Source organism: Ylistrum balloti, unplaced genomic scaffold (genome assembly GCF_031769215.1).
Source record: "Ylistrum balloti isolate Yb309-2 unplaced genomic scaffold, AGI_CSIRO_Ybal_v1 Utg371048, whole genome shotgun sequence".
Taxonomy (NCBI): Eukaryota; Metazoa; Mollusca; class Bivalvia; order Pectinida; family Pectinidae; genus Ylistrum; species Ylistrum balloti.
The window spans coordinates 1,128,946-1,144,394 of record NW_026782580.1 but is presented as its reverse complement, the minus strand read 5'-3'; the positions used below and the strand labels follow the sequence as shown (position 1 = coordinate 1,144,394).

General features: G+C 37.9%; 1 protein-coding gene across 2 annotated transcripts; it reads left to right on the top strand.

Moving 5' to 3' along the window:
* The first annotated feature begins 3,753 nt into the window (after positions 1 to 3,753).
* LOC132560318 (beta-1,3-galactosyltransferase 1-like) lies at positions 3,754 to 14,310 on the top strand. Of its 2 annotated transcripts, none has more exons than XM_060224990.1 (2): positions 3,754 to 3,793; positions 12,929 to 14,310. In XM_060224990.1, exon 2 carries the CDS (start codon positions 13,078 to 13,080, stop codon positions 14,221 to 14,223), a length of 1,146 nt encoding a protein of 381 aa, XP_060080973.1. In that variant the 5' UTR covers positions 3,754 to 3,793; positions 12,929 to 13,077; the 3' UTR covers positions 14,224 to 14,310. The 2 variants fall into 2 exon arrangements, with proteins under 2 accessions (XP_060080973.1, XP_060080974.1); XM_060224991.1 differs by lacking the exon at positions 3,754 to 3,793 and adding an exon at positions 7,984 to 8,015.
* Positions 14,311 to 15,449: the final 1,139 nt, after the last annotated feature.

Below are 15,449 nucleotides of genomic sequence, written 5' to 3'. Positions count from 1 at the left end.
CCTCCTGTATACAGCTATCTCCTGTCTGAAACTATCTCCTGTCTATATCTACCTCCTGTATACAGCTATCTCCTGTATACAGCTATCTCCTGTCTGAAACTACCTCCTGTCTATATCTACCTTCCGTCTATATCTACCTTTCGTCTATATCTACCTCCTGTATACAGCTATCTCCTGTCTATATCTACCACCTGTCTATACCTACCTCCTGTATATAACTATCTCCTATCTATATCTACCTTCCGTCTATATCTACTTCCTGTATACAGCTACCTCCTGTCTATATCTACCTTCCGTCTATATCTACCTTTCGTCTATATCTACCTCCTGTATACAGCTATCTCCTGTCTATATCTACCACCTGTCTATACCTACCTCCTGTATATAACTATCTCCTATCTATATCTACCTTCCGTCTATATCTACTTCCTGTATACAGCTACCTCCTGTCTATATCTACCTCCTGTATATAGCTATCTCCTGTCTATATCTACCTCCTGTATATAGTTATCTCCTGTCTATATCTACCTCCTGTCTATATCTACCTCCTGTATACAGTTATCTCCTGTCTATATCTACCTCCTGTCTATATCTACCTCCTGTATATAGTTATCTCCTGTCTATATCTACCTCCTGTATATATCTACCTCCTGTCTATATCTACCTCCTGTATACAGCTATCTCCTGTCTATATCTACCTCCTGTATAAAGCTATCTCCTGTCAATATCTACCTCCTGTCTATATCTACCTCCTGTATACAGCTATCTCCTGTCTATATCTACCTCCTGTATATAGCTATCTCCTGTCTATATCTACCTCCTGTATATAGTTATCCTCTGTCTATATCTACCTCCTGTATATATCTACCTCCTGTCTATATCTACCTCCTGTATATAGTTATCTCCTGTCTATATCTACCTCCTGTATATATCTACCTCCTGTCTATATCTACCTCCTGTATACAGCTATCTCCTGTCTATATCTACCTCCTGTATATATCTACCTCCTGTCTATATCTACCACCTGTCTATATCTACCTCCTGTATACAGCTATCTCCTGTCTATATCTACCTCCTGTATATAGCTATCACCTGTCTATATCTACCTCCTGTATATAGTTATCTCCTGTCTATATCTACCTCCTGTCTATATCTACCTCCTGTCTATATCTACCTCCTGTATACAGATATCTCCTGTCTATATCTACCTCCTGTATATAGCTATCTCCTGTCTATATCTACCTCCTGTCTATAGCTATCACCTGTCTATACCTATCTCCTGTCTATACCTACCTCCTGTCTATACCTATGTCCTGTCTATATCTACCACCTGTCTCCACTCCCCACCTGTCTATATCTACCTCCTGTCTGTAACTACCACCTGTCTACACCTACCTCCTGTCTATAACTACCTCCTGTAACTACCACCTGTCTATACCTACTTCCTGTCTATAACTACCTCCTGTAACTACCTCCTGTCTATAGCTATCACCTGTCTATATCTATGTCCTGTCTATATCTACCACCTGTCTCCACTCCCCACCTGTCTATAACTATCTCCTGTCTGTAACTACCACCTGTCTATACCTACCTCCTGTCTATAACTACCTCCTGTAACTACCTCCTGTCTATAGCTATCACCTGTCTATACCTATGTCCTGTCTATATCTACCACCTGTCTCCACTCCCCACCTGTCTATAACTATCTCCTGTCTATATCTACCTCCTGTATACAGCTATCTCCTGTCTATATCTACCACCTGTCTATACCTACCTCCTGTATATAACTATCTCCTATCTATATCTACCTTCCGTCTATATCTACTTCCTGTATACAGCTACCTCCTGTCTATATCTACCTCCTGTATATAGCTATCTCCTGTCTATATCTACCTCCTGTCTATAGCTATCACCTGTCTATATCTACCTCCTGTCTATATCTACCTCCTGTATACAGTTATCTCCTGTCTATATCTACCTCCTGTCTATATCTACTTCCTGTATATAGTTATCTCCTGTCTATATCTACCTCCTGTATATATCTACCTCCTGTCTATATCTACCTCCTGTATACAGCTATCTCCTGTCTATATCTACCTCCTGTATATAGCTATCTCCTGTCTATATCTACCTCCTGTATATAGTTATCCTCTGTCTATATCTACCTCCTGTATATATCTACCTCCTGTCTATATCTACCTCCTGTCTATATCTACCTCCTGTATATAGTTATCTCCTGTCTATATCTACCTCCTGTATATATCTACCTCCTGTCTATATCTACCTCCTGTATACAGCTATCTCCTGTCTATATCTACCTCCTGTATATATCTACCTCCTGTCTATATCTACCACCTGTCTATATCTACCTCCTGTATACAGCTATCTCCTGTCTATATCTACCTCCTGTATATAGCTATCACCTGTCTATATCTACCTCCTGTATATAGTTATCTCCTGTCTATATCTACCTCCTGTCTATATCTACCTCCTGTCTATATCTACCTCCTGTATACAGATATCTCCTGTCTATATCTACCTCCTGTATATAGCTATCTCCTGTCTATATCTACCTCCTGTCTATAGCTATCACCTGTCTATACCTATCTCCTGTCTATACCTACCTCCTGTCTATACCTATGTCCTGTCTATATCTACCACCTGTCTCCACTCCCCACCTGTCTATATCTACCTCCTGTCTGTAACTACCACCTGTCTACACCTACCTCCTGTCTATAACTACCTCCTGTAACTACCACCTGTCTATACCTACCTCCTGTCTATAACTACCTCCTGTAACTACCTCCTGTCTATAGCTATCACCTGTCTATATCTATGTCCTGTCTATATCTACCACCTGTCTCCACTCCCCACCTGTCTATAACTATCTCCTGTCTGTAACTACCACCTGTCTATACCTACCTCCTGTCTATAACTACCTCCTGTAACTACCTCCTGTCTATAGCTATCACCTGTCTATACCTATGTCCTGTCTATATCTACCACCTGTCTCCACTCCCCACCTGTCTATAACTATCTCCTGTCTGTAACTACCACCTGTCTATACCTACCTCCTGTCTATACCTGTCTCCTGTCTATACCTACCTCCTGTCTATAACTACCTCCTGTAACTACCTCCTGTCTCCTAGCTCTCGTCTACTACCACCTCCTGTTTGTAACTACCTCCTGTCTATAAATACTCCCTGTTATGAACTACCACCTGTCCATAACGACCACGCCCTATAGCTACTAACTTTTTATAACGATTACCTGTCTATAATAACCATGTCTTTATAACATACACATCACTACCTGTCTTTAACGAACACTTTATGATTTACCAGTAATGTTTTATTTCACCTGTTTATAACGACCACTTTTCTATCATATGCCCACTATGAATTCAATGTATCTGTCTATAAAAACCACTAGTTAATTAAGCCTTTTTTATTTCTTGTGCAGGACCTTGTTAACAAGATTAACTTTATATATACTGGTGTAGTTTAATGGAGATACTGTTATAGATATATGTACCGACTCAAATAGGGGTTGTTTATACTTAATGTGTTTGTTTACTTGGATAGTTATTATTAGTATTTCAACATAATTACTTCTAGCAATGTTTTAGTGGTCTGAAGTTAATGCACACTAAGTTTGTTATGAAATGGGGATGGTATTGAATTGCCAACAGGAAACTCGTTAGTTCTTGTCAAGTGTGTACCAGCTGCATGATCAAGACTGTCATAAGGTGTACACACGTGCTTTTCTGTGAGGACGGATTGTTACTTTGTGGGTAAGTCTTCAATGTTTTGTATGACTTCACTAGCTTTTACCGTCAGATACTGTCAATTAATTAGTATATTGATTTGTCTGACATCGGAAATTAATACTTTTAGAAAATGACTGCCGAGAACTGAATGAGAATGAGAAGAATATGTCATTTCGAGCTTGTTTCTGTTTCCGTCACCTGTTGAAATGGTTTATTTCATAAACTATATCAGTACGCGTGTTTAGGTTAAACATTGTCAATTGTTCATCTGAATCATAACATTATCAAGACGATCTCTTGATTAATCTTATATACACAGAGGCTGGAGATTACTACACACATGTACATTCTCACACACGTGTTATGATAAGCTCCTTATCGCCACTCACAACAGCCTGATCATCATATACTGTTCTATCCAGTAGATAGTGCTATCATTTATGACAAGAGACAATGTGATTCCTCGTGCAACAGAATTGACGCACTTTTAAAATTTTGAAATTGAACGAAAATATAATTTGGAATTGAATTGAACTAGGAATATCTTGAAAACAGTGAGTGTATTACTGTGAATCAGCATTATAGAGTGCCCAAAACACTTTCTGTAATACAAATAATGTTTCTTTCGTTTATGGTGGAACATTTCTGATCACACCATATGGTATCGATATAAATATATACAACCGTTATAGATGGACAGACATGTGTACCATAAATATCTGTCTGTTCATCACACTATGGCTAGATTTTATATCCTCACCAGGGACTCTACCAACATAAGCCTGTCATGTATATGCCGATATGTATAGATAGATATGTATCCTTTCCATCATGTGTATACATCTGGCACACGTTTGGGTCGAAACCCCTATTCTTTCTCTGTACTGTATAATTAAGGCTAACGTGATGATATGGTCGTCATATTCGTGGTGAAGGTTCACCATGGGAAATATGCTTATCGATGTTACGTCACTAAACGACAAGATGTAGCTAGCGGTTACAGCACAGCAACTGGGAAAATGCTTTGTCATTAACCCGTAGTGCTTCAATTAGGCTGGCTCTGTGTCTCCGTAGTCATTCCTAAAGACGAAACCTTGTATCTCTCGTAGTCATTCCGTTAGACTGACCTTTGTGTCTCCCGTAGTCATTCCGTTAGACTGACCTTTGTGTCTCCCGTAGTCATTCCGTTAGACTGACCTTTGTATCTCCCGTAGTCTTTCTGTTACACTGACCTTTGTGTCTCTCGTAGTCATTCCGTTAGACTGACCTTTGCGTCCCCCGTAGTCATTCCGTTAGACTGACCTTTATATCTCCCGTAGTCTTTCCGTTAGACTGACCTTTGTATCTCCCGTAGTCATTTCATTAGACTGGCCTTGATGTTTCCCGTAGTCACTCCGTTAGACTGGCCTTTGTGTCTCCCGTAGTCATTCTGTTAGACTGACCTTTGTATCTCCCGTAGTCTTTCCGTTAGACTGACCTTTGTGTCTCCCGTAGCCATTCCGTTAGACTGACCTTTATATCTCCCGTAGTCATTCCGTAAGACTGACCTTTATATCTCCCGTAGTCATTCCGTAAGACTGACCTTTATATCTCCCGTAGTCTTTCCGTTAGACTGACCTTTGTGTCTCCCGTAGTCTATCCGTTAGACTGACCTTTGTGTCTCCCGTAGCCATTCCGTTAGACTGACCTTTATATCTCCCGTAGTCATTCCGTAAGACTGACCTTTATATCTCCCGTAGTCATTCCGTTAGACTGACCTTTGTATCTCCCGTAGTCAATCCGTTAGACTGACCTTTGTGTCTCCCGTAGTCATTCCGTTAGACTGACCATTGTGTCTCTCGTAGTCATTCCGTTAGACTGGCCTTTGTGTCTCTCGTAGTCATTCCATTAGACTGGCCTTTGTGTCTCCCGTAGTCATTCCGTTAGACTGACCTTTGTGTCTCCCGTAGTCATTCCGTTAGACTGACCTTTGTGTCTCTCGTAGTCATTCTGTTAGACTGACCTTTGTGTCTCCCGCAGACAGTCATAGAGATAAAGAGAGAGAAAAAGACATGTAATATCAACTGGAAATTCACGGGTTGTCAGATTTGATATTCAGTATTTTTTCTACACGTTGATTCTTGTGTTAAGCTTAACATAACGCATTTAGTTTCAGCCTATTGTCACAGACTTTTCTGAACAAGCTGTTACTACAAATCCTATCTTTCTGATTGGTGGAAATATTCCAACGATTTACCAGTGACATTTAGCGGCATTCTTTTGCTATTAAAAACTGCCATTTTCAAAATAGTTTCGTTCATTTTTAAATGTCTACATAATCTTAATTTTAAGGACCGTTTTTTTATCTTCTCATTCCATCCCATATGTTTCACTTCGTTGTTTAAAATCGCTTTGAAACACACATCTAAAGAATACTGGTATCAAAAGATGGTCCCTCCCTGGCGTCTATTTAGTCCAATCGATGATAGTTCAGATGAACCTTCGAAACAACAATACTTACTGGTATGTTCTTCTTTTTTGACATTTATGTGACAGTTGGACATTTTCACGTAGAGACGTAAATGCTTAGAAAGGAATTCTCACATGCCCGGTGTTAAAAAAAAATTCTAGGCGTTAAGATGAAAATGAAGTGAATGTATCATATGCCGCGCATTATCAACACCTAAAATGTAATTAAGAATGAAATATCAACATTTTACTGATGCAATATAATCTAGATCAAAACAAACTCGTGTTTTAAAAACGGTCTTTGAGTGAAGGAATTTCACACAACAAAGGCACAGCCGTTAAAAGTAACCCAGATACAATACATCTTGAATTATTTTTATCGTTCTTCTTTATGTATATGTACAGGACATTGCGAATGGTGACTTTCTAATATATGAGTATCTACATGTATACTTTGAATACAAGGGAAGGTCGAGGTCAGTGTAGTTCGTCAGTCGTTGCCAAGCTGGAGATCTTCTGCGTCACGAAAGTTGCGCTAAATTAACTGCGTGCCAAATGTAACGACCCATTTTCAAAAAATATATCTTCATATTTGTGGGGTCCTTTTATTGACAAAAAAGAAGAAGGAAAAAACGGCCCAGCAATCTCGTATGAAAACCGATTTAACATTATCTCATGTACAAGTATCATTTTAAATATTTTAGAATACAGGCTTTCTAGGTCACCTGATACAAAGTCTCAGTGTGACCTATTGCGATCATTTTTGTACTTCGCGTGCGCCGTGAACTTTTAACATTTTAGACTTATTCTGGAAAAAATCCTGAACCGATTTCAATGAAATTTTACAAAAACCGTTAATGGTTAAAGACGCACCAAAGTATCAATTATACGATCCCCAACCATACAAAGGCCTAAGGAACGGGGACAAAGGGTAAAATTGATTCAAACTTCTCAATCCTCTTCTAAAGTTCCAGGTATGGTAGAATCAAATACTCTCCATGAATGGAAAGGCCTTCGGACGCTTGATATTTTTCGTAGGTAGCGTAGGGAACTTAGGGAAATCTTAACGACCATAGAACAGCTTAACGTAAGTAAAGCAAAAACTTAACTTTAAGGAAGTTTGCTTAACTTATGCTTTCAAATGGGCAATTTTAAGTTAAGAAAAATTCTGAAGTTAAGTAAGATTTATGAAACCAGGACTTGCTTTCGATGTAGCGTCAAATCGGCAAATGTTGAAGTAGCGACAGATATACTTGTGATATTTGTTTAATTTAACAATATTTGAATGTGGATGAAATTGACTTAAGTTGATGTATTCAGGTTGTTTGAAACGATATATGAAAATAGAATGTTTCTATGCATAAATATGCATCTTCTTGATCAAATTGCACTTGCATTTAAGCAGTGACAATTTCCTATTTGTATATCATATCCAAAAGTGACTTCATACTTAGCGGAGCTGTGATGAATTCGATATTGTGACGACATAACTTCCACGCGTCACAGGTGTTGTGACGTCATTAAAGAAAGAGATAAAGTGAGAATATCGCCAAAGTCAAGATGTATTTATCTCTAGAACGATATTTTGTGCTTTGATTATTATGACGTCACTTTTTATGATCACTATCTGTATGTCGTCACTTCCTGTTTTATCTCAAGATATTTTTACACTTCTTGGTGTTATCTCGTGGGTAGTGTAAGCCATGTACAACGGTACACGGCGATACCAGAGTTAAAAGTCCACAGTTTCAAAGTCCGACGAAGACAAATTCAGCTGTTTGTATCCATGATGCTTAATGTAAGTATGATCTTTTCCTGAACACGTAATGTGTCATGTGTCTAAGGGATGTTATATTATTTCACTAACAAGTATATACCATGACACGTTTAAATATCGAGTGAAACTTAAATGACCGTCTTTATGTCAAATATAACTAGATATTCATAGTAGTGAGTTGCAGTTGTCGAAAGTGGAAAAAATGTCCTATAAAATATTGTATGGATAGAAAGTGTGAGTCCTGCAGTGATCTTGTCTGTTGTCAAGACCTGGGTGTCCAGCGTATGTGTTATTCATTGTGCGTAACTTGATTTGCATACACAAAATTAATATGGCGCCGATTGTCCGGTGCTGAGGTAAGGCGTAAGCAAACACATCTTCAGGTTCTTCAAATTTCCTGGTCCTGACAATATTCAATATTATCTTCTAACAATGACATTCACTAAAAATGTGATAAATATGGGGGCGATGGAGCGGTGTTTAAAATGAGAAATAAAGGAATATCAGGAATTTTTTTCGTCTGTTGGGATTAAAGTATTTAGGCCAAATTAGGTCTAGATTATCCTTAGATAAATATAACTCAATTTTGTTCAAATGATGCTCTAGATTTCCGTATTTCCCCTGTATTTGTCAATGTCTGTATTTGTACCTACAATAATGGAGCACATGGAATCTATATAAAGAACGGTAGTTTGAAACGACACGTGTGCGACTGCCATAACACATGTGTTTTCAATGAAGAAAAGTATGGCTGTCAACGTGATGCTCACACTAAACGTGTCACACTTTTGAAACTGTCGTTCAGCACCTCGAATATCCTGCTTCTCGGTGAGATAAAGGTACCTAGCCTACGTACAATATCTACTCTACCTTTGTTCATTTTATCAAGATATCTACAAACGTGACCTAACATTTGTTATCGGATGAGATCTGTGGAAATCCGTATGACATTATCACGCTGTGACAGATACCAATGTTTCATTACCAACTGAAAGAAAAATATTCACCACTGTTTCACCATCAAGATAAATAAAAACAGTTAAATCTTCCACTGTTTCACTTTAAAACAAACTGGAACAGAAATATCTACCTCTGTTCCACTACCAAAACGAAATGTAACAATGATGTTCACCACTGTTTCACCATCAACTAGCAATGTAATATTAATATTTACCACTGTTTCACAACAAACACAAACTGTAACAGTTTACCACTGTTTCACCACCAACACAAACTGTAACACTTTACCACTGTTTCACCACCAACACAAACTGTAACAGTTTACCACTGTTTCACCACAAACACAAACTGTAACAGTTTACCACTGTTTCACTACCAACACAAACTGTAACAGTTTACCACTGTTTCACAACAAACACAAACTGTAACAGTTTACCACTGTTTCACTACCAACACAAACTGTAACAGTTTACCACTCACTACCAACACAAACTGTAACAGTTTACCACTGTTTCACCACCAACACAAACTGTAACAGTTTACCACTGTTTCACCACAAACACAAACTGTAACAGTTTACCACTGTTTCACTACCAACACAAACTGTAACAGTTTACCACTGTTTCACTCACCAACACAAACTGTAACAGTTTACCACTTACCAACACAAACTGTAACAGTTTACCACTGTTTCACTACCAACACAAACTGTAACAGTTTACCACTGTTTCACCACCAACACAAACTGTAACAGTTTACCACTGTTTCACTACCAACACAAACTGTAACAGTTTACCACTGTTTCACTACCAACACAAACTGTACCACTACCACACAAACTGTAACAGTTTACCACTGTTTCACTACCAACACAAACTGTAACAGTTTACCACTGTTTCACTACCAACACAAACTGTAACACAACTACTGTAACAGTTTACCACTGTTTCACTACCAACACAAACTGTTACAGTTTACCACTGTTTCACCACCAACACAAACTGTAACAGTTTACCACTGTTTCACTACCAACACAAACTGTAACAGTTTACCACTGTTTCACTACCAACACAAACTGTAACAGTTTACCACTCACTACCAACACAAACTGTAACAGTTTACCACTGTTTCACTACCAACACAAACTGTAACAGTTTACCACTCACTACCAACACAAACTGTAACAGTTTACCACTCACCACCAACACAAACTGTAACAGTTTACCACTGTTTCACTACCACCACAAACTGTAACAGTTTACCACTGTTTCACTACCAACACAAACTGTAACAGTTTACCACTGTTTCACCACCAACACAAACTGTAACACTTTACCACTGTTTCACAACAAACACAAACTGTAACAGTTTACCACTGTTTCACTACCAACACAAACTGTTACAGTTTACCACTGTTTCACTACCAACACAAACTGTAACAGTTTACCACTGTTTCACTACCAACACAAACTGTAACAGTTTACCACTGTTTCACTACCAACACAAACTGTAACAGTTTACCACTGTTTCACTACCAACACAAACTGTAACAGTTAACCACTGTTTCACTACCAACACAAACTGTAACAGTTTACCACTGTTTCACCACAAACACAAACTGTAACAGTTTACCACTGTTTCACTACCAACACAAACTGTAACAGTTTACCACTGTTTCACTACCAACACAAACTGTAACAGTTTACCACTGTTTCACTACCAACACAAACTGTAACAGTTTACCACTGTTTCACCACCAACACAAACTGTAACAGTTTACCACTGTTTCACTACCAACACAAACTGTAACACTTTACCACTGTTTCACTACCAACACAAACTGTAACACTTTACCACTGTTTCACTACCAACACAAACTGTAACAGTTTACCACTGTTTCACTACCAACACAAACTGTAACAGTTTACCACTGTTTCACTACCAACACAAAATGTAACAGTTTACCACTGTTTCACTACCAACACAAACTGTAACAGTTTACCACTGTTTCACTACCAACACAAACTGTAACAGTTTACCACTGTTTCACTACCAACACAAACTGTAACAGTTTACCACTGTTTCACTACCAACACAAACTGTAACAGTTTACCACTGTTTCACCACCAACACAAACTGTAACAGTTTACCACTGTTTCACCACCAACACAAACTGTAACAGTTTACCACTGTTTCACTACCAACACAAACTGTAACAGTTTACCACTGTTTCACTACCAACACAAACTGTAACAGTTTACCACTGTTTCACTACCAACACAAACTGTAACAGTTTACCACTGTTTCACTACCAACACAAACTGTAACAGTTTACCACTGTTTCACTACCAACACAAACTGTAACAGTTTACCACTGTTTCACTACCAACACAAAATGTAACAGTTTACCACTGTTTCACTACCAACACAAAATGTAACAGTTTACCACTGTTTCACTACCAACACAAAATGTAACAGTTTACCACTGTTTCACTACCAACACAAACTGTAACAGTTTACCACTGTTTCACTACCAACACAAAATGTAACAGTTTACCACTGTTTCACTACCAACACAAAATGTAACAGTTTACCACTGTTTCACTACCAACACAAAATGTAACAGTTTACCACTGTTTCACTACCAACACAAACTGTAACAGTTTACCACTGTTTCACTACCAACACAAACTGTAACACTTTACCACTCACTACCAACACAAACTGTAACACTTTACCACTCACTACCAACACAAACTGTAACAGTTTACCACTCACTACAACACAAACTGTTACAGTTTACCACTGTTTCACTACCAACACAAACTGTAACAGTTTACCACTGTTTCACTACCAACACAAACTGTAACAGTTTACCACTGTTTCATTACCAACACAAACTGTAACAGTTTACCACTATTTCACCACAAACACAATCTGTAACACTTTACCACTCATTACCAACACAATCTGTAACACTTTACCACTCACTACCAACACAAACTGTAACAGTTTACCACTGTTTCACTACCAACACAAACTGTAACAGTTTACCACTGTTTCACTACCAACACAAACTGTAACACTTTACCACTCACTACCAACACAAACTGTAACACTTTACCACTGTTTCACTACCAACACAAACTGTAACAGTTTACCACTGTTTCACTACCAACATAAATGTAAATGTAACTGGCTAAAACACAGATTTTATTGGAATCCGATTTCTTAGATGGATCAGTGAAATTGAGTAGTGATATTATATACAACAAGCTTATTTAAAGTTTTGTATTAAGGACAAGTATCAGTCATCCTAACAACAGCTTGTTGCAGATTATGATAGCAAATCCAATCAAATCAGTGAAATTGTACTCGTGAAAGTGTGGAATCACGTTTGTATCCACCTGTCGCGCATTTCCAGGCAAATACCTAACAGCTGTTTCGCTCAATAAACATGCTTTTATTTCTTGTAAGGTGTACGTTATGCTGTTTCAAATTGCATACCCTGATTTTAATACGCCATTCTCTATCTTCCTTTTATAGCCAGATTAACTTAATTACAAATGATGTTTTATCGATAATTATTTATACTTTTCAAATGTACCCTGAAATTGTTAAACAAAAACTTCTCACATTAATGAAGATAGTTAGTTGTATTGTTTATTGGTGTTTGATACTATGTGGGGATATTTAACATTTATTTATGGTGGTTAGTTGCAGCCATTTCGCTTTGTCACATTGGCGGGGGCATCAACGTAGTAATACGACGAAATGTATGCGACAGAAGTATCCCAACAACAGAGAAACATTATTACATTGGCTGTGTATTATTGTCTCTTTGTTGCCCTGTTAAATCGCAAGGGGCGCCCACATGACAATACAAAATGGCTGAAATATGTCACTGTAGTTTTGTTATATATAATGTTAGTTTCGTTATATTCTGCACATTAATACGTGTGTTATCTTTTCAGATGCTGTGGATACTGTGAAAAAGGTTTCCTGCATTCAGTTACATCTAAAAAAAAAGTCGACAAATTCTGAGTAATGCTGATCCGGAAGTGAGTCTCGAAGGGAAGTATATAGTGATGAGGCTGGAAGTTGCCACTCAGCCCAACGTAGAATGTTTCCCCGATTGCCAACTGTGTACAGGTTTTTTTGTGTATTACTTGTTTTCAGTGTAATATTGTACACATTCCTGTTACAACGCATCACAAAAACTGTTAACTCGTCACCCAAACTTCCCTGGCAAGAATTTGTCGTCAGTGACTCCAAACTAGACCACATCGATTCCTTTCCGCGCAAACCGGAAGCTTCAACTTTTCATCGTCCTCACGTGCAGAAAAAACAGACAACAGATTGGGTTGTTGTGAATACTACACCAAGTAAAACATATAATGATGACGTAGTAAACCCTCACACATTTCAATATTTGTTAAACCCGCGTGGACTATGTCAGGACAATGTGTACCTCATCATTTATGTCCACACAGCACCTCCCAATTTTCACAAACGCCAAATGCTTAGACAAACCTGGGGACAAAAATCGATCTTGAACAAACATCGATCCAAAATGGTGTTCATAATGGGATCAGTTCCAGATCATCGTGTCATGGACAAAGTTAAAATGGAGCATGCGCATTACGGGGATATCGTACAGGAGGATTTCATTGACTCCTATCGGAACTTAACACACAAAGGTATAGCGGCATTAAATTGGATTTCTAACTTCTGTAGTAACGCCACATATGCCCTTAAAACAGACGATGACATCATGGTGAATATATTCAAACTGGTGTCCAAACTAACCTCTGACATCGAGCATCGCCTAGGCAAGAAAAACTTGATACTATGTAACCAATGGCTGCGCATGAAAGTTCTTCGAGACAAGAAAAGTAAATGGTACATTCCAAAAGAAGATTTTGAGCCAAATTATTTCCCGCCATATTGCTCAGGGTCGGCGTTTGTTCTAAGTATTGACGTTATCAAGCGAATGTCTGCTGTTGCGAAATACGTGCCGTTTTTCTGGGTCGATGATTATTACATCACAGGCATGCTTGCAAAACGAGTGGGCGTAACCCAGCAACGTCTGAACGACGCTTACATTCTGAACGGCAAAGTTGTCGTGGATAGATTTAAGAATGACACCAACAACAAATTACTGTTTTTTCATGTAGGGAAACAAAACACCATTTATTCCATGTGGGAGATATTAAAAGAAAGATTGCGAGTGCGTACAGATAACTTTACGTGGAATCCTGGTAGCTAAAATCTCTTTATTATAGTGCATCTTAATTTTTTTTATTGTATCATACTGTTCATAAATCAAATTTTATCATTTAAATAATAAAACTTTTGTTTGTTTTTGTTATTATTAAAGACGTGCTGCGGAGAGTTGGTGTAGCCACGGTATTCATTTAGGTAACTCTGGCACCATCTTAATATAAGACCAAAACAATATCTTATCTTCAATTCTTTCTATACATTTCTTGAAATCTGTTCTATGATTTTTAGAACCTACCACCTACCCTTTCAATTCTCTTTTTATCAATACTTAGTGAATCAGGGGTTATCACTGGATTCCTTGAGGAGTTTTTTATAAGGTAGTCCATCAATTGAGATTTTATGGATAAAATTTTAATGAATTATTATTATTGTAGTGCTAGGTACCCTTCAGTAAACACATAAAACACATATGTCACCACATTACTTTCACTACCAGGGTCACACACATATATATATCTATACTTATGAACGGCTGATCCAAATTTTGACAATTTAAAGGAATTAGATATTTTGTCCAGTTAGTTCCCTTACAAAACACAATAAAAATATAAACATATCGTATAAATACCATTAAAATGCATTGTATAACTGTCCCAAAAACGTATTTGTTGGTTATATAAAGATAATTATCATTTTTGTCAAAATTGTCTTCAAATCCATATTCTTTTCTTTTATTTTTCAGCGTTGATGGAATACTCATCCTTTTTATTTATTTATTTATTTTTTTTGTGATTTCTAGACATTGACATGTATGTATATAAACACCGACCAATAGAGTCATATCTCACCATACATTTTTGGTGATCAATTTAATGCTGGTATTGTTGAATAATGACCCGGATAGCTACACCAGTGTTAAGTTCTCGGTTACCGTGTGTCTCCAGAGCAATACCGGGGTTTCTACCCGTCGTTGCGTCAGTACAAACATGGCCTAACTTTAGGCCGGTTTTTTTTCTGACGCGCTGTTACCAGTACTTCAATTCGTTTAACAAGTTCTATTTAAAATCTAACGTTACTAAAAGAAAACAAAACGAACCCTGTTCTGTATTTTTTCAAGTTATAACCAGTTATATTCGTGAGTATACCTGAGCGACCATGTTACACTGGAGCCTCTAAAACACTACGTACACACACTCTGGAACCTTTATTAGAAAGGAATTCCCTGCCGTTACAAGGAGACTTCTGAAACCCTCTCCCAACAAGGAAATC

Excerpts from the sequence above, each read along its gene's own strand:
- LOC132560318 (XM_060224990.1), top strand. The coding sequence starts at position 13,078 with ATGTTTCCCCGATTGCCAACTGTGTACAGGTTTTTTTGTGTATTACTT.